At 39.5% G+C, this 19,076-nt stretch overlaps 1 protein-coding gene across 1 annotated transcript in view; it reads left to right on the top strand.

The window, feature by feature from the left end:
• Positions 1-19,076, top strand: part of rimkla (ribosomal modification protein rimK-like family member A) — a 36,836-nt gene that overhangs the window by 13,605 nt on the left and 4,155 nt on the right. The window contains exons 2-4 of the mRNA XM_077223954.1: positions 1,086-1,316; positions 12,678-12,764; positions 18,514-18,717. Of these exons, the coding sequence (XP_077080069.1) occupies positions 1,086-1,316; positions 12,678-12,764; positions 18,514-18,717 (522 nt within the window). The remainder of the gene's footprint in view (positions 1-1,085; positions 1,317-12,677; positions 12,765-18,513; positions 18,718-19,076) is intronic.

The following is a 19,076-nucleotide window of genomic DNA, read 5'->3' as shown; positions in this document are numbered from 1 at the left end:
GAATTTGAGAAAAAATAAAACGGATTTCATAGGGCCCTAGGAATTCTCTAGGTTTTGGAACAGAGCTATTGTCCTCACAATGGATGTTCAACAAGGTGGTAAAAAAATCTAAGCAGATGACTGCCTGTTAGTCAACAAACAATACATAATGTTATATAATTTGAACTAATATCATCTTGTGTATCAATAATGATTGTATTTCTTTCATTTCATATATGCCCAAATCCCATATAGTCCTGTCATGCCCGTTTAACTGCATTTAAGTCCCATCTGCTTTGATCCATGAGAGGAAAATAGTGCTGATGTAGCAGTTGCTAGTGAAGATGCTGAGTCGTGGTTTGTGTGTGTTGCTCCATCCTAAGATGGCGGAGAAGCAGGAGAGATTAGAAATACTGTGACGCATTCATGTTTTGTCTCTTGTTCCCTCATGGCTCCTTTTATATCCTCCGTTTTACATTTCCTGTTGTCTCTTGAATTACTCAATCACATGCTTAGAGCATGACAAGAAAGGATTTCAGAGATTACATAAAGCTGTTTTGTTTCATCCAAACAACAAAATTACATATTTGCCATTTTTAGTAAAGTTTGATTGCTTTCAACTGCCCTTGTATTTGTAACCCGAGTCAAAATGCAAGATTTAAGTCAAATCCAATGAGCGCTGACTTTAAAACTGATTTCAGATTTTGCTAAGTGAATGTTGGTGTTAAGTGAGCATAAACCCAAACTGGCACCTTAATTAAAAACAGAAAGCAGTGCAAACTGGGTTAGTGAGTCAGTGTGAACGCCGCAAAAGCGAGGCAAAGCAAGCGACCTTCTGCAGCATTGTGTAACTGCTCTCAGAAGGAGATCCGCCGTTTTAGATGCTGTCGTGCGTTTGGTGAACCAAGGTCAGCTCATCTATCATATTGAGTTTTTGTATGTGAGCAAGTGAGAGAGAGGGGCAACACATCCAAATGAAAGTCTGGCTCTCATTGGTTGCTCAGATACACGAGTGTAATCCCTCCACACAATACTGTGGCGGCCAAAACACAGACTGCACTGCCTGTACTGCAGCATGTGATTTATCTTCCCTTTCTTTCTTTCAGGCCTGCGGGTTGGGCAGGAAATCGTTACCTCATACCCGCAAGTTGCTGTGGTGCGTGTTCCGACCCCATGGGTCCAGTCGGACAGCGACATCACCGTACTGCGTCACCTGGAGAAGCTAGGATGTCGTCTGGTCAACCGCCCTCAAGCCATCCTCAACTGTGTCAATAAGTTCTGGACCTTCCAGGAGCTCGCTGGGCATGGAGTGCCTCTGCCAGACACGTACTCCTACGGTGAGAGATTATCTTTGTCTGTTAACGCATCATTCCCCAATAATCACTTTGTAATAAAATAAAGGAATAGCCTACATTTTTCTTACTTGCATCTTATATACAGAACCTTATGTAACCTACACCACCATTCAAAAGTTTGGGGTCGGTAATTTCTTTTCTTTCTTTAAAAAAAAAAAGAAATCAGGGTTTCCCGCAGCACTTTAAAACTAAGGCGGCCGTCTAAGCAACACAAGCCTGCCGCCTTAATTACGTCGTCAAAACAAATTATATGCGCGATATCCGCCGAGTTACTCGGTCCTGTTTTCTCCCTTTCAATCTTTAAATATGTGATGAGCCTTCGTGTTCGCTTCAGTCTTGTTATCAGCGCGTTCTTCCGTAGCGGCGCCAAGCACATCAGAACAAACAAGACAGTGTGTGTGTGTGTGTGTTCATCTGAGCCACATTGGTCTGTCACTGCTCGTCAATGTCAGAATATTTGAGATGACCAATCAAATCAAAGTAGGCGGGCTTTGTTCGCAGCGCAAATTTTAGCAGAGCGACTCATAGGCAGGAGCGACTCGAGGTGCTTCAGTTTACGGCCGGTCAAGTGCGAGATAAGATGTAAGTTGCTAAACTAAACATTTCCTATTTGACAGTTTTTTTTAGGTCATAAATGTTAAACGAAGCACAAAAATAATCAGGCAAACTAATAAACTTTTGTCTATTTTCGCCATTTTTAACTGAAAATAGACCACTATGTGACGTGACTCATCTAATGTAACGTTTGCCTAATAATTAGTTTACTGTCATTGTGAGGGGACAAGACACATTAACCAGGGTACCCGCGGGATCTTAAAAGCATTGAAAAATAACCTCAAATTAAGGCCTTAAAAGCCTTGAATTTGGTATACAAAGTCTTGGATTTCGATACAAAGGTATTACATATTTTTGCCTTTACTAGGATTAAGTTCATACCATAAGAAAATTAACTGTTACTAAAAATTCATGCAACGTCGAGTGCACCTCGCACTCCACGTCATAGCAGAAAGCGCGAAAGCGTCCACACCGTTACTATGGTTACTAGGCAAGTGAGTTACAGAACAGTAACGTTAGCCAAGCGTAGTTTGTCGTCTGAAATAGGAAAGTTTCAGTTTAATCCGCTGTGGTCACAAATACCAGAATTCAATAATTTAACCTCCAAATCAGAGCTTTTCTGTTAAAAGAACTTGTTTTCTACCTGGTCTTTTCAATAGTAACATAGCTGGCAACCATGCGCGCGCACTCTCTACACTGCCTCAAGAAGCGCGGATGATCTGAAAACACAAACAAGCTGGAGTTCAGCAATCTTCATTTGAGATTTTCCACTTAAATTGAAGTGTCATTCAGTCGATCTGTGTTCTGTCACGAGCCGTTTGTGCGAACAAAATGCAGGCTGATATCCAGCAGTTTTAATGTTGATGCAATTTTTCCCGATTATACACACGATTTCAAATGTGACATTGATTTTATACAACAGTTATAAACAAGACAAAAGGGTAACATTAAAGGCCGTGTTGCAGGGTTAATTTTTCAACGAATTTGTGCAATTTGCTTGTTGGTAATAAACATTTAAACTGTTATCCATTGTATTTTATGTTGTTGGGTATCACAAAACGGAATATAATACGAAAAAGTAGGTACTATCTTACAGCGGTTTGCAACGATTCTCCTTTCCCACACAATGCATTGCATTACGTCACCTTGGGGAGAGAATTTACCAAAGCCCGCCTTGAGAGCATTGAGAGTGACTAGAGAGTCGAGTAGTAGACGAGTATTCAGATAGCGCAGACTATGGATAAATACATAGATATAGATAGATAGATAGACTAGATATATAGATAGACAGACAGATATATAGATAGGCTAGTATATGCGGCAACTGCACATCCAATGGCGCGGGCGCCTCTGACGTGCGACCAACTCTACGTTGTCAATCTACCTACTATATATTTCTATTTATTTATCTGTCTAGCTGCTAGCTATCTATGCTAACGTTATGCTATCTGGCTGTCTGCCTATCTCTCTCTATACCGACCACACAAGCACCTGCCAAACACAGCGACAGACACGCGGCGGCTACGTTTGCAACATTTTCACCGGAGGAAGAGGTAAACGCTTAGAAACGCCCATATAGCTAGCATGATGCCTTCTATTTCTAGATGACACAGACAAAGTTAACCAGTACTCTACGACACTATGACGAAGGTTACCGGTACTTATCTGAACTAACGTTATGATCACTGCCACTAGATAAAAAAACAGATTTTACACTCGGTGCTATTCAATGACAGTAAAAAAAAAAAAAGTGTCGTTATTGTGCACTGCTGCTCGTAGACTAGCTCCAGTGCTCATTGCTGCGTTGCTGAATGATAGCGACCCACCAGGACACTTCACCAACTCTCCACTCATTCTCCTCGGACCATGCATTTATTTGGCTTTGACGGCCATCAGTTCTTGGCAATTCCTCATTTGCCCTCTCACGTCTGGCAGGTTCGAAATTATCCGGCTGCGGGCCATCATACATGTTGGCTCTTGCCACCGCTTCCTAAAAAGGATATACATATCTTGAGTGATTTATGTACCCATTAATCGACAGTGGTGGTTAACCTGCAACATGGCCTTTAAGTGATTTACTACATTTAAAACGGTATAGTCAGGCTTATTGCTCTATTTTGCAACGAAACCTGTGGCTTTGAACGAATCGTGAGATTCAATGAATGACTCGATGACTCACACATAAAGACAATGAGTTACCGCCACCTACTGGCAATTTTAATATAATATTTGTATTAATATTAAAGGGGTGGTTTACTGCTTTTTTTCTTTGCATGACTGTGTTTATGGGGTGCAATATAACATGTCTTCGTGTTTTTTTTTTTTTAAAGCCTTATTTTTCATAAATGTCACCTTTGTTGTAAGCCGCTTTCTCCTCTGTCATTTGAACGACCGGTTGACTTCCTGATTCTATGCAACCACTCCCTCAGAAACGGGCAATGGGCTCAGATTGCTTAGTTGGGCCGCTGTGTTGCAATTGGCTAAACTGCGTAGGAAACTTCACGCCCATTACCTTTACCGACGAAAGCTGCATGTGCTCCGGTCAAATGTAAATAATGGTGTAAATACTGTGTATCCGCTTGAGCCAGAATCAGACCCAGAAAGAGGCAATGAAGAGAGTCAAGCAGAACCTCCCCAAACACGGCTCTTACAAAACGTTTCTGAATGGTACATTTTTGAATCATTATTATTATTCTATTCTACTATTATTATATAAGAATTTCGATATGCTGTTACTTGAAAATGCTACTGCTGCTTGTTAGCTTTTGAGATATGAATTTCTCCTGATTAAATGTTTAATATAACTGAATATATGTCTGAGTAATACCGTTTTTTAAAGTTATTGTTTTGTCGATATAATGAACAACCGTTTATCTATTCACAAAACTTAGTTTACTCGGTGTATCGTTTTCTTTAGGTGTACATGTGGCAACTGTGTTAAAATGCCAACAGAACATGAAAACATCTGATAACAGCAGCTGAAGATTGCTGTTGCGATTACATATAATTTTTTAACTTTATACACGTTTGTCTTATACACACAAAATAACAAAGAACTAACTAGCTACAAACAGCGTTGACATTGGTTTACATTCTTGATCAAATCGAAAAATTACGTAATAAAATATACATGGAAAATACATTTACAAAATTAGTACATAATTACAAATTCAGGTCCAAAATGTTTGTACGCGTTTGTCATAAACAAACGAAATAGCATAACTAAGTGGCTACTTAAAGCCAGCACTGGCATTTGTTTACGTCCTTGATAAAAAATAAAACATTACGTCTAAAATTATACATGCAGATACATTTAAAATGATTAAGTCTTACTTGCAGGTTGTGGCCCAACAACTGCTGCCTCTGGTTTTAAAGTTGGAACTGCTTCATCATGTTTTAGTAACAGTTTCTTGTTGAATCCGGCATTGAATTTGGTGGAGATTCTGGAAGCTGTCTTCCATAAAATGCGCAGCACAGAGAGCTAAATTACGATTGTAATTTTCAGCAACATAATCAAACATAAATTGTAGCCATTGTTGACGAACTACAGCGTCCGTAGGAAGCCCGAACACCGAAGACCAGACAGCTTGGTGAAAATGACACACTTTCGACAGCATGGCTACTGCTGTATAGCTACTGCTATAACTCTTCCTCTTCGACAAAGCAGCAGAAATATGGCCATGCCCCCTTTTTTGCATATTCCGGAGGGAGGGTTGATGTAAATTTATGGGTTAGTTACGTATAAAACCCGGGAGGATCTCGTTGTAGTCCCATTCGAGTCGTTTTTGTAGGCATTAAACTTCCTGATTTTTAAAGGACGATATCTCTGCTTACGTTGAACTTTCAGCGCAGCAACTTTGCAGATACTGTTCATTAGAGCCCGACCGATATATCGGCGGGCCGATATTATCGGCCGATTTTAGGCATTTTCCTAACTATCGGTATCGGCATTTATAATGGCCGATAAATGAATATTTTAAAAAATGCGGGTACGGTGATTCATGTAAGGGTGGCGCTGCCAATAAAGCACCTAAAAGCTGTCACAAGAACTGGCAAAAATAATGATTATGAATACAACAAATATAGCAAGGAGACATTTTAATTGTTTATTAATAAACAAGTGTTTTCAGTCAGTGTCAGCCAAAGATGAAGTTGACGATGCTGACTCGCGATCTTCAGTGAGCGCGCGCCAGAGAGAAATGCACATTTCATACGATTACATGAGTCTGTCTGTCTTTCGTTTTGAATTGTTCTGTTTAAAAGTAGACATTTCAATATAGATATATTTCAATTCTCAGGTCTATACGCTGAGTTTCGGTTCATGAGACGAGCTCCAGTTCACCCGCAGGCGCCTCCGTGTCGAGATTATCTATCGTCTGCTAAATTTACTTCTTATAAATTAAATCCAGGCAAATGGCTGATGAAACATTGATTAAAATTAAGATGCAATTAATACAAAACGAAATTCACTTTGAAACGAAAGGTTTTGTGCTTTCTGTTTGATGTCTATGTGAAAGTTTCAAAGCATTAGTGCCGCTTTCAGAGCGCTCACGTCCGTAGTGCTGAACTGTCGCGTCTGTAACATTGTTTTTCCTCATAAATGCAAACACGAAAAATAAAATAAAATGAATATTTTATGTAGCCTGTGGAGACTGAGAGCCAACCCTTCTTCATCCGGTGGGTAGTAGCCTACTTGTGATTTGCGCAGTGTAATTCACAGAATTGATTTCTCTGCTACAAGCCTCTGTCACGTTTTGTGTGAGCTTGTGACTATTGCAAGCGCGCAGCTGAGAAGTCCTGATTATATTGTTTGCTATATTTAGGCCTTCTTATTTATTAAGGCAATTGGTTGATGAAACATTGATTAAAATGCGTGGCGCGAGCGATCTCCGACAGTAAACTGATTCTGCTTTGTCTAGGGTAAATAGCTGTTGCGACGCGAGCAGTAACGGCCGCGTCCGGTGTAGACACCGTGTTAAAGCTCATTCTGCCTGATAACGCTACGTTACAACATCAAGCAATATTCCAAAAATGTATATAATTATAACACTTTATATAGGGCCATTTTGCATTAAGAGTAGCCTAGTTTCACGTTTAGTACATTTTGCTTACTAATTATTTAAAATAGTATAAAAGTACTGTACATATGTAATTAAAAACGTTTTCATTATGATCTTATTCATTTTACTTTAGTAAAAAGATCTGAGTTCTTCCTCCACTGGTAGAGATTAGAGGAATTAAGAGTAAAAATAGAAGATAATAAGGTTTTGTCAGTGACACTTTTTATATATTTATTGATACAAGTTATGACTAAATTAAAAGACAAAGTCGTCGTTAGTGAAGATTATGCAACAGTATTTAGAATATAATATAATATAATATAACATGCAATGCAAACTAGTTTGGTTACAGCTCAGCTGTATAATTCTCATTCTATCATTCCCCCTGCCTCCATTACATATCTGTGTCACACAAGTGTTTGATTACCACATTTGAGTGATCATTGCAAAACGTGTTTATAAAATATATTTATTCTGTTTATAGCTACTGTGTAAAGTACCCATCAAAAGTTTGTACACACCAATAGGAAAGTGTCCAAACTTTTGACTGGTATACTGTACTATAATACACATAAATAATATTGCTACTGTATTATATTATACACATAAATAATATCGGCCGATATATCGGTATCGGGCTTTTTTTACTCCCTAATATCGGTATCGGCATCGGCCCCCAAAAATCCATATCGGTCGGGCTCTACTGTTCATGCACCAACAGCAAAATTACACTATTTAAAATGAAAAAAGTGAAATCGCAATCAACCACCCCTTTAAACGATTTTTAACATTGCCTATTTATTGAAAATGGTTTTATTTAAGGAATTATTTATTTTTTAAAGGTATTACAAAGGTAAAAAAATGAAATGGAAAAATTGATTAAAGGGGGCAAATATTGTCCCTTAATGGAAAAGGTGTGACTGCAGTCTAAGTGGAAGAGGGGTACGGCACTCTAAAAAATTGGAGAACCACGGAACTAAGGAAAAGATATGTAGTGCTGCACAAGTGCTACTGCTAAAGAGTGCAATGTCAATAATTTCACATAATCTTAATTGAATTGGCCTAGAGAGAATAATTATGATATTTTCTCTCTAAAGACTACTTATAAAATAGCTACCAAAAGTAAAGTAACTGAAGCTTGGCTAAAAGAAATGACTAATAGTTGACAAAAAATGCATCAACTAAAACTATGAAAGACAGAATGACTCAAATGTGACTAAGATCAATAAGCATTTTCGAGCAAGATGAAGAAGACTTAATCAAAAATGGCTGCCAAAATAAACACTGGCCTACACACACGTGCACGCTACAAACTATACATCATTAAAAAGATATAAGACTCAAGTTTCAGTATTTGTCTTAATTTGTGTCAGGAGTTATGCAATTCCAAATCCCCCACCCACAAACACCTTAACTAACACATTTTCTTACTGTGCGTTCACACCGCCGCCGGCGAGAGCGTCAAAGTGGCCGTAAGTCATTCATTGTCAATGAGAGCCGGCGGCGAGCTCCGGCGAGAGCGGCGCGTCTTGGACGGTGAGAGCGGCGAAGAGAGTAGAAGTCAGGTCAACTTTATGGTAATAAGGAATGACGCGGTTCGGCGGCAACCAATCGGAATATAGAGGTGCTCCGTTTGAGAGGAGTCCAGAGAACGCAGTCCTGTAAACTTTGGTTCCGACCACATTAGTTCCCAAGCAAAATTGAGAATGTTGATCATTTGAATTTGATAAGGCGCGCAACACTAGTATTTATAGGCAATATTTTCGCGCTAGAACGCTCGTTTTTCAGCGGGAATGCAAATTATAATAGCACTTAACCATGAAAACAAAAGCCACACCACACAAATGGCTTTTAATTTGTTTATTTCATTAGCAAACTTGTCACTATAATTAAGTTTTTTCCATCGATCAATTTTCTGCAAAAATAACGATCGACATGCTTGTTTGCTTTGTGGCCCCTTTAAAGACAGTTGTAAAGACCACGCGTTCGATCTACGTCAGAGCATCAGAGCGTCCACAAATCTTTCCACAGCGTCGCTGGCAGGGCAAATTAAAAGTTAATTTCCAGGGTTTCCCTAACTGTACGTTCACACCGCCGCCGGCGAGAGCGGCAAAATTCGCTCTCGCCGGCGGCGGTGTGAACGTACAGTTAGGGAAACCCTGGAAATTAACTTTTATTCAGAAAGGATGTTTTAAAATGATAAAATTGATAGTAAAGACATCGTTAGAAAAGATTTCTATTTTGAATAAATGCTGTTCTTTTTTACTTTTATTCATCAATGAATCCTGAAAAAAGTATCAGGTTTCAAAAAAATATTAAGCAGCTCAACTGTTTCCAGTTGTTCCAGTTTCCATATCAAATCAGCATATTATAATGATTTTTGAAGGATCATGTGAGACTGATGACTGGAGTAATAATGCTGAAAATTCAACTTTGCATCTCAAAAATAAATTATATTTTAAAATTATATTTCACAATGTTACTGAAATATATCTTATGAGCATAAGAGATTTTTTTTCTTTCTTTTTTTAAACATTAAAATTTTTTCAAAAGTTTTGACCGGCATTAATTTTTTTCAGAATTCAAGTTTAAACTTTCTATTCAAAGAATTAAAAAAATATATATCACTGTTTCCATAAAAATATGAAGCTATTCCTTGACCGCCAAACCATCATATTAGAATAATGTCTGAAGGATTGTGAAACGGAAGACTTAAGTAATGGCTGCTGAAAATTCAGCTCTTGTTCTTCGCCTGAAAAAAATACATATTGAAATATATTAAAACATAAAGCAGTTAATTTAATTGTAATATTTTTGTCTATTTTTGATCAAATAAATGCAGCCTTGTTGAGCATAAGAGACTTTCAAAAACATTACAAAATCTTACAACCCCCAACATTTTGAATGGTAATACATGTGCACTCCTGTATTTATCATTTATTCAGACAAACAACGGCTCTTTATGCAACACTCCGATTTGTAGAATGAAATGGGAAGCCCTCATCATTACACTAAAGAAAACCAGAATGGAAAAACCAGAGAGATAGTGAAAAGAAGGGGAATGGGGTGTATAACAGCGGTTATAGCTGCTGTAGTGACGTGTTCCTGGCAGAGCCGTTCTGACATGCACTGCATTTTCTCTCTTTCGCCCCCTCTTACTGAACGCTGAACGAGTTCATCTGTTCCTCTCAAACCAGCCAAACAGATTCTACATCCATAAATATATTCTTTATGCTTTTGAAGAGAACATTATTTGAGAATGTACAGGGTGCTGACACATTTAAAAGTTAGTTATACTGGCTTTTGTTTTGGGTTTAAGCTTAAATTATATTTCTACCCAAAAATTCAGGAAACTCCAAGGTACTCTCTTTAGAAAGATTAAAAAGCCTTTATTGTTATAGGGATGCAGCGATTACCGGATTTCACAATTAACCGCGCTTTAAAACGTCACGGTTAATTAATCGTAAAGACTATGCTACACCGAGTGTTCTGCACGGAACGGAACTTTTGCACCAAACGAAAACAAGGTTACACCAGCGGTGCACCAGCTTAATGCCGTGCTCGTCAACCACTATGGCAGGGGGACTAGCAGCGACGCTCTATTCCCACCGGAAAAACGCCTTAAGGGCCTGTTCACAGATCGCGTCTTTTGCGCGCTCAAGTTCGTTATTTCAAATGTAAGCGTGCGGCATGCGCGCTCATAAGGGAAGCGGCGCGCTCGTTTTTTCCAAGCGCGGGCGCGCCGCATCGAGATATAAACATCTCTACTTTTCAAAATGCCGCAAGCGCACCTTAGGTCAAGTGACAAGAACCAACACAGCAACGACATACGCCTCTGGAGCGCAACCGCCCTAGCGCTTTGGAAAAAGGAGAACGCGGCGTGCAACTTTCAGCTTTCAGTGCAACGTAAAAAAACAACAACCAAAAAACAGCGGAATGTTTTGGTTACCCAAGTCTGTGGAAAACAGAATTTGACGTGCTCTCAAGAGTTTCAGTCAGTGAACATTTAACTTAATATCCTATTGCTTTCTCCTGTAAATGTTAGGTTTTGTAGTTTTAATATGCCTGGTGTAAAACACTAACATAAGATCAGGGCCGTGTAGACTTCTAGGACTACCAATTAACTGCATTTCAGTTATTAATAACACTACATGAGAGATGTTCTCAGTTTCTTTCTATAATTTTTACTTAAACTTCAAACAAACAAACCAAAATAATGAGATTATAATAGATGATTTTCTAAAGGCACATGTAAAATTTGGATTAATAATTTAAAAAAGAGTATTAAAATAAGTACAATAATATTGGAGTGGATAACATGTGGACTATATTTGTTTTCTTTTAAAAGAAATACATAGTTAATATTTAGCTTACATTTAATTCAATAGAGCCAAATACTTTGGTATTCTTATTTTCATTGGGATTTATTATCCTTTTATTTGTTTTTAAGTCAAATACCAACAAGATATTGTTTTCATGTTATCAAGTTTTCTACCTCAGGTTGAAAATAAATTTAGAACAAACTAAACACTTAATCATTTTGTGATCTATTTCAATCAAAGAGCCCTGCAGCCATTGACTTAATTTGTTATTTTAAAAGAAAAATGCTGGATGTTTACAAAGCACTTCTCTTTAATTCCAAAGGAAGAGATTGATTATCGTTTGTCATTTTATAATTTTGTACTGTGTTGTGGCAAATAACACGTGAAAATCTAGTGTTGAGTGTTCATGTGATATTATACATATATAGTGTTGTGAAATTAATTGATGCATAATAATCGTGATAATCGTTAAATCGTGATTATTTCTCAGACAATAATCGTACTTACAAAATCTTTAATCGTTGCATCCCTATATTGTTATAGCTTGGACATCTTAAACCTTTAAAAAACACATACAAGCCTTTGTCAAGAAGTCACTTCTAAGGTTTCTCTTTCTTCTACTTTCTTTCCATATGCTCTCTGTTTTTCATCTTGGACACGTTCTATCAAACCAGAGTTTGCGTTAATTAAAAATCCTGTCATTTACTTTACATTGACATTTCATATGCTGCCTAGCATTTTAATATAAATACAAGGAAAACAATTCAAACCTGTTTTTTTCCCTTTAAACATCTCTAGCTTGTAGTCTGTTTTGCCAAGTTCAGGTTGTTGAAGACAGAAACATAGACTGTGACTTATATTCAAAAACAAACTATTTATATAGTTAAAACATTAATAACAGATCATACGTGTCCAAAGCGTGAATTGTCATTTTTAATTATTGAAATTGTTCATATTGGCTAAATTGAGATTATATAAAATCTACACAAATAGAATAGCATATCTCTAGATTCTTAAAGGGGAAATGAAAACAAGTTTAAAGTGTAAAAATAGACCATGAGGGAAATTTTCACAGTGATACAATTATTTATAGCACAACCTCTGGGTCTAACATGTGGTACTCCCTTTAAAACATTCATGGCTTAAAACATCTTTAAGCCATGAACCTTCAAAAACTGGCTATGTAGTTGGATTGAGTGCCATCCAGGAAATGGGAAATGTGTGTGGCAAAAGAAAAAATCTGTCAGTGTTGCAGTTCTTCTCATGTGGATATTGAATGTCGCAGTGTTGCTTGTTTCATTAGAGCTGTTTGCGTCTTGCTCATGAATTTGGCACTCAAATTAAATCTCACTTTTAATTACATTCATTACATATTCACTAAGCTGTGTGTATGCATGTGTCTCCAGGAGGACATGACAACTTCCGCAAGATGATTGATGAAGCTGAGCCGCTGGGTTACCCTGTGGTGGTGAAGAACGCTCGTGGACACAGAGGTAAATAACTGATACTAGAACAGTCTGTGTGCATAATGGCTCCTTTGGGGACCGAAAGAAACAGGCCACATTAGACTTTAGATCTGGGTGCTGACAAACCTTTAGGAGCCCTGAGAACACAAACGCCTCAAAGTTATACTGCTGGATCTCAGAAAATCAAGGAGCTTAGAAACATCATCTCTTACGTTAAAAACAAAAAAAAAGGTTGTCTTTCTTTCTCTTAGTGCACATAAGGCGTCTTTGTCCTGCACTGATTTTTTTCACCAAGCAAATTTGAGGTGTGTGTGCTGAAAGCATAACATTTTTTTACGGATGCTATTATTTTAATGGTAGTTGCCTATGATCAGCAACAATACAGAATTACAAACTGGTCTGGATTAACTCAAGAGTCTTGAGGTCAGATGAGATCTTGCCTCATTAAAGCTAAAACCAGTGGTCACACCTGAAGAAAATTATGAAAATTTCATTCACTTATCAATGATTTAATATAAAAAAAAAAAATTAATGCTCCCAGATCAGCCCAACCAGTCTCTGAATGCGGTTTCAGAACACTGAATTTTTTTTTAATGTTCTGTTCAAATCTCATTTTTAAAGTATTTATGGCCTATTACTCACTCTTGTTTTTAAATTCGTACCAAGTTTATGATCACTACTGGATAAGTAATTTAAATTTATTGGTTAAAGGTGTGGGAACACTGGTGGTTACGTAAAGCAGGATGCACACATTTGAGTCAAATCTTTAAGGTACCGGGTTGATTGAACTATAGATGAAAATAAAATTGCTCACAATGTTGACCTTTGTTGGGCTGTGACATGTTTTGAAAGATGTCCTCTGATCCAGGATGAATTGGGTGGGGTGACGGTGCGGCAGCCTGATGGTTGAACATCTAGGAGAGTTCACAATCCTGCTGTTTCACCTTTGTGCGAGACACTTTACCCCTGGTTCCTCTAGAGGTCTCTCCCAGCAATTAGTGTCTTCCATATTTCCTTGTATCTGATAGATGACTATTACCTACCAAAATTGATTATTCAAGCCCCATTGCAAATCCGGTTTATTGGCAAAATTTACAGACTTTCAGCTGCTTGCAATGAACAAATCAAACAAAAGTAATTGAAATAGCTCACCACAACAAATGTTTCAAGTGGTTTCCCCAAATTTAACTGAAAATGCACCTTTTAATATCATCTTCAGTCTCAAAATGATTCAATCCCCTGAATAGAATCCCTCACAACAGCACAAATCTGCAATACAGGTGTTGTCTCAAGCCCACCTGATGCAACTAATCAAGAGCTTCATTAGTTGTACCAGGTGTGCTTGAGCTAGAACAAAGCCATATTTGTCCCAACAAACCTAGCCTGTTCAGATAATTCATGTTTTCTAGCTCAAGCACACATGATGCAACTAATCAAGGGCTTCATTAGTTGCACCAGGTGTGCTTGAGGTAGAACACATGAATTATCTGAACTGGCTAGGTCTTTTGAGACAAATATGGCTAATTCAAAAGGTGGCCAAGTCAAAATGGTCCAAAAAGTTAAGAGAAGATATAATTTCCCTTCACAAACAAGGAACAGGACACAAAAAGATAGTGAAGGCAAATGTTCCAAGAGACACAGTTGGAAGCAAAGTTTGCAAGATCAAAGTTAAAGGAACAGTGGTTACACTACCTGGACAGGGCAGAAAAAGGAAGCTATCAACGGCTGAAACCAGATTCCTGGGAAGGCAGGTTCAGAAAACCATTAAGGGGCGTTACATAGTCAACGGGAGCAAGCTACGCGAGTGGCGCGCTCCCTTTCATAGTCTAAACAGTGGACGCAAGCGTCACGGGTGATGCTTGAGATGCAATACACCGCTCACGCAACAGAGGGTAGTAGAGTCGGGTGATATTAGAAGAGTCAGGGCACGTCGTAATCAGATCAAAATGACAACTGAAGAGGAGTGCATATTGCTGATTTTACATCGGCGGCAACAAAGGCAGCGCAGACATAGGTGGTGGTATGTTCGCCTTTTAAACCGAAGAAGAGATCAGGATGGGGAGTTTGTGTCTCTGGTGCTTCCCGTGCGAATCCTGGACGAGGAGAGACATTTCCAGTACTTTAGGATGTCGGCGCCAAAATTTGATCAATATAATTTGGTCATATAAATGCGGATGTATACGTATAAGCTCGCATAATTTTTCCTCTTCGCCCGCCATTGTATTCAAACCTTTTTCTGTAAACATAATATACTTGAATTAATGTACAATACTTGCAATGTCGCCCCACCGACAACGTATAGTATTGCGTGCATCGGTGCGTCGCGTATCAAAAACTAGGACGACATATTTGGCTACGCATCGACGCATAATGGCGGCCGTAGCGATGAGTAGCCTTGCGGACACGTATGCGTACCAATGCGTTGACTATGTAACGGCCCTAAGTGACTGCAAAAGACCTGCAGCAAAACTTGGTGGCAACAGGCACTGAGGTTTTAGCTGCACAGTAGGGCGTATGCTAAACGTATGCCAGAACTCCAAAACGTACACCACAACTGACCCAAAAGCAAAAGAAAAGTCGCCTCCAATTTGCTCAAAATCATATAAGTAAGCCATAGAAGTTTTAAGATTCTGTTCTGTGGAGTGATGAAACAAAACTGGAACTTTTCAGCCCTATGGATCAGCTGTATGTTTGGAGGAGAAAGAATGAAGCATATGCTGAAAAGAACATCGGTGGTGGCTCAGTGATGATCTGGGGCTGCTTTGCATCCTCTGCTACTGGATACCTGCAGTTTGTGGAAGGCAAGATGGATTCATTGAACTACCAGGAAATCCTAGTAGAAAACGGCATGCCGAGAAAGCTGATGCATCATTGGACCTTTCAACAGCACAATGATCCCAAGCATACCTCAAATTCCAACAGCTTTGTTGCAGAAGTAGTCCTGGAAGATTCTACAGTGGCATCAGTTACCTGACCCCATAGGAAAAATCTCTGGTGGGATTTAAAGGTGGCGGTTGCAGCACACAAACCTAAGAATATTACTGAACTGGATGCCATTGCTCATGAGGAATGGGCTAAGATTCCTCAGAAACGCCGCCAGAGGATAATAATAATTATAAATTTAATTTGTAATGCACTTTATATTCAAGCAAATCCCAAAGTGCTACATGATAAAACAGTTAAGTGCTAAAAATAAAAACACATGGGAAGCATGAAAATAATAATAATAATAATAATAATAAAAACAATAAGGAAAAGGGCTAGAGTTCAATCAAAAGCTCTCCTAAAAAGGTGGGTTTTAAGGCCACGTTTAAAAGCCTCCACAGTCTGTGGTGTCCTTAGGTGGTCAGGGAGAGCATTCCACAGACTGGGAGCAGCTGAGCAGAAAGCCCGATCTCCCATTGTACGGAGCTTGGTCCTGGGAGGTTTCAGGAGATACACTGAGGCAGATCGGAGGGCATGTGTTGAGGTCTGTGGGCTGAGGAGTTCCTTGAGGTAGTGGGGGGCTTCACCATGGATGCACTGGTGGGTAAGGAGGGAGACCTTGTACTCAATCCTGATGAGACAGGAAGCCAGTGGAGTGATTTGAGGATGGGGAGATGTGGTCATGTTTGCGCACCCTCAACAGGATCCTAGCAATGCTGTTCTGGATGTACTGCAGCTTTTCTCAGGGCTTTTCTCAGGGATCGCGGTGAGGAGCGCATCGCAGTAGTCCAGCCTGGAGGAAACAAAAGCGTGGACAAGCTTTTCCAAATCTGCAGGAGTGAGTGTGGGACGGAGTTTGGCGATGTTCCTGAGGCGGAAGGAGGTCTTGCAGAGATGTTTGATGTGAGCCTCAAAGGTCAGATGAGAGTCCATTTCAACTCCCAGGTTGGTGACTGATGTTGAAAGTGGAATATTTTGGCCAGAGAAGGTGATGTTGAAAGTGGAATATTTTGGCCAGAGAAGGTGATGCTAGTAATGTCAGATGACCGAACCTGGTGTGGAGTGCCGACTAAGATGGCTTCCGTCTTGGAGCGGTTTAGCTGCAGAAAGTTTTGCTTCATCCACGCCTTTACCTCCTCCAGGCAGGTGGTCAGAGTAAATGATGGTAGGGCAGCAGAGGGGGTTGGGTGTGCCCTGAAGTAGAGTTGAGTGTCATCAGCATAGCAGTGGAATGAAATTCCATGCTGGCTGATGATGTGGCCAAGAGGGAGCATGTAGAGAATTAACAGGATAGGGCCGAGCACTGAGCCTTGAGGGACACCACAGGTGACGTTGTGTGTCAGGGATTTAGCCTCTCCCAAGGCGACATGCTCAGTTCTCCCGGCGAGGTAGGATGAGAAACACTCATGGACAGAGTCAGAAACACCGATAGTGGAATTTAGAAAGCTGAGTTGGGTTTGGGGGGCTGGTAGATGAGGAGCATTGTCATGGGGAAGAGGGGTTTACATTTAAATGCTAGGCATTCGAATGAGGACAGTCTGGGCAGGGGGAGGGGGTACAGCTCTGTCGGTGTATGACAGCTAGGCCGCCACCACTACCAGTGCTGCGGGCTCTCTCCAGGTAGCTGTAACTGGGGGGGGCAGACTTCATTAAGCGTTGAGTAAACCCCTGGCTGGTGCCATGTTTCTGTCAGGCACATAAAGTCTAATCCCTTGTTCATGATGTGGTCTTGTATGAAGGATGCTTTATTTGTGAGGGAGTGTGTATTGAAAAGTTATATTCTGAGTGTTGATGCTGTGGTGAATCTGTGTAGAGGCCGTAGTACACTGGAATCCACTCCACGTTTTCTGGCCTGCTTGGTGTGGAGAGATCTTGCCGTGTTTCCCGTGCTGCTCAGCTGAGCGAGCAGAGATCTTGCGACGTTTCCCGTGTTGCTAGCACCGAGAACGACACTGATGAAGCAGCAGACGTGCGACAGTGGTCCAGATGGATGGAATGTTTGAAGCAGGCTGGCCAGGCTAATGGTAAACAAACTTTCGACAGGAACTTCTTTGGATGTAACGTGGACGGCGCCGAAGTCCAAGTTCTTTGATGGCTGCAATGCATGTTGGAATGGAGCGGTTGTTGAGAGTTAGCAGCTGTTGGAAGAGTATTTGAGCGATCTGCTTATACATCTCATTTTCAGCTGGTCATAACAGCAAAAGGATGTTCTAAGTACTAAAGATACTTGGCATGACGGGGTTGAATAATTTTGAGACTGCAGAAGCCATTTAAAGTTGTATTTTCAGTTTAATTTGGGGAAACCTCTTGAAACATTTGTCGTTGTGAGCTATTTCAATTACTTTTGTTTGATTTGTTCATTTGCAAACAGCTGAAAGTCTGTACATTTTGCCAATAAACCTGATTTGCATTGGGGGTTGAATCATTTCGATTACAACTAATTATTTTCTCTTCCTCCTTGTGTTAATAAACAAAACAGTTTCATATGTGGCCAAATTCATGCTGCTACACCTGCCTGTGTATCAAGAGTGTAAAATGATTTGTTAATGTGTGAAAGGGATGCATTTGACACTGTTCCACAAGATTGTCGTCACATGAAGGTTCATGCATTTAACCCTGGATTGTTACTTGTTCTATTTGCTCCTCATGCAGAGGAATTATTCTTTGCTTTAGCTTTTAGTAACACTTTGAAACTTCGTACATTTTACACAACCTGTTTAAAGTAGACACATTTTGTTTAGGTAGTTCCAAAAATTCCTTCAAAGTACTTTTACAGTCAAAACCTCACTACTGTTATATTTGCACTTGATCATAGTTGGTCTTTAATGATGTCACATTTTAATCTGTGCAGGTAAAGCTGTGTTCCTGGCCCGGGATAAGCAACATCTCTCAGACCTATGTCATCTGATTCGCCATGATGCCCCATATCTGTTTCAGGAGTATGTGAAGGAGAGCCATGGGAGGGATGTGCGAGTAGTTCTAGTTGGAGGGCGAGTGATCGGGTCCATGTTGCGATGCTCTACCGACGGACGCATGCAGAGCAACTGTTCACTAGGTATGCATTTGTGCACTCGCCTCCAATTTTTCTTTATATATATATATATAACTGCTGATATTTTTTTGGTATCTGTGGGTGTTTTTGTTTTTCTGTATCAACTATTTTTTTCTTCTTCATATAAATATAAGATTTATATAATAAAAGTAATGGGGCTGTCCCTAAAGATTATTTTGGTAATGATTAATCGTCAAAATAATCGATGATTACATGGAGTAATCAGATATTTTTTTGTTGTACTAAAACTAGAACCAAGCAAACAATGGCCTTTATAATGACTTAAAATACATATATAATAACGAGGCATTCATTTTTGCTTATAAATTAATAATGTACCAAAAGCAAGTAATCTTATGGTT

The sequence above is a fragment of the Siphateles boraxobius genome, unplaced genomic scaffold, assembly GCF_051911475.1.
Source record: "Siphateles boraxobius isolate OS27281-9 unplaced genomic scaffold, OSU_SipBor_1 9, whole genome shotgun sequence".
Lineage (NCBI taxonomy): Eukaryota > Metazoa > Chordata > Actinopteri > Cypriniformes > Leuciscidae > Siphateles > Siphateles boraxobius.
This window is presented reverse-complemented; position numbering and strand designations above follow the sequence as displayed.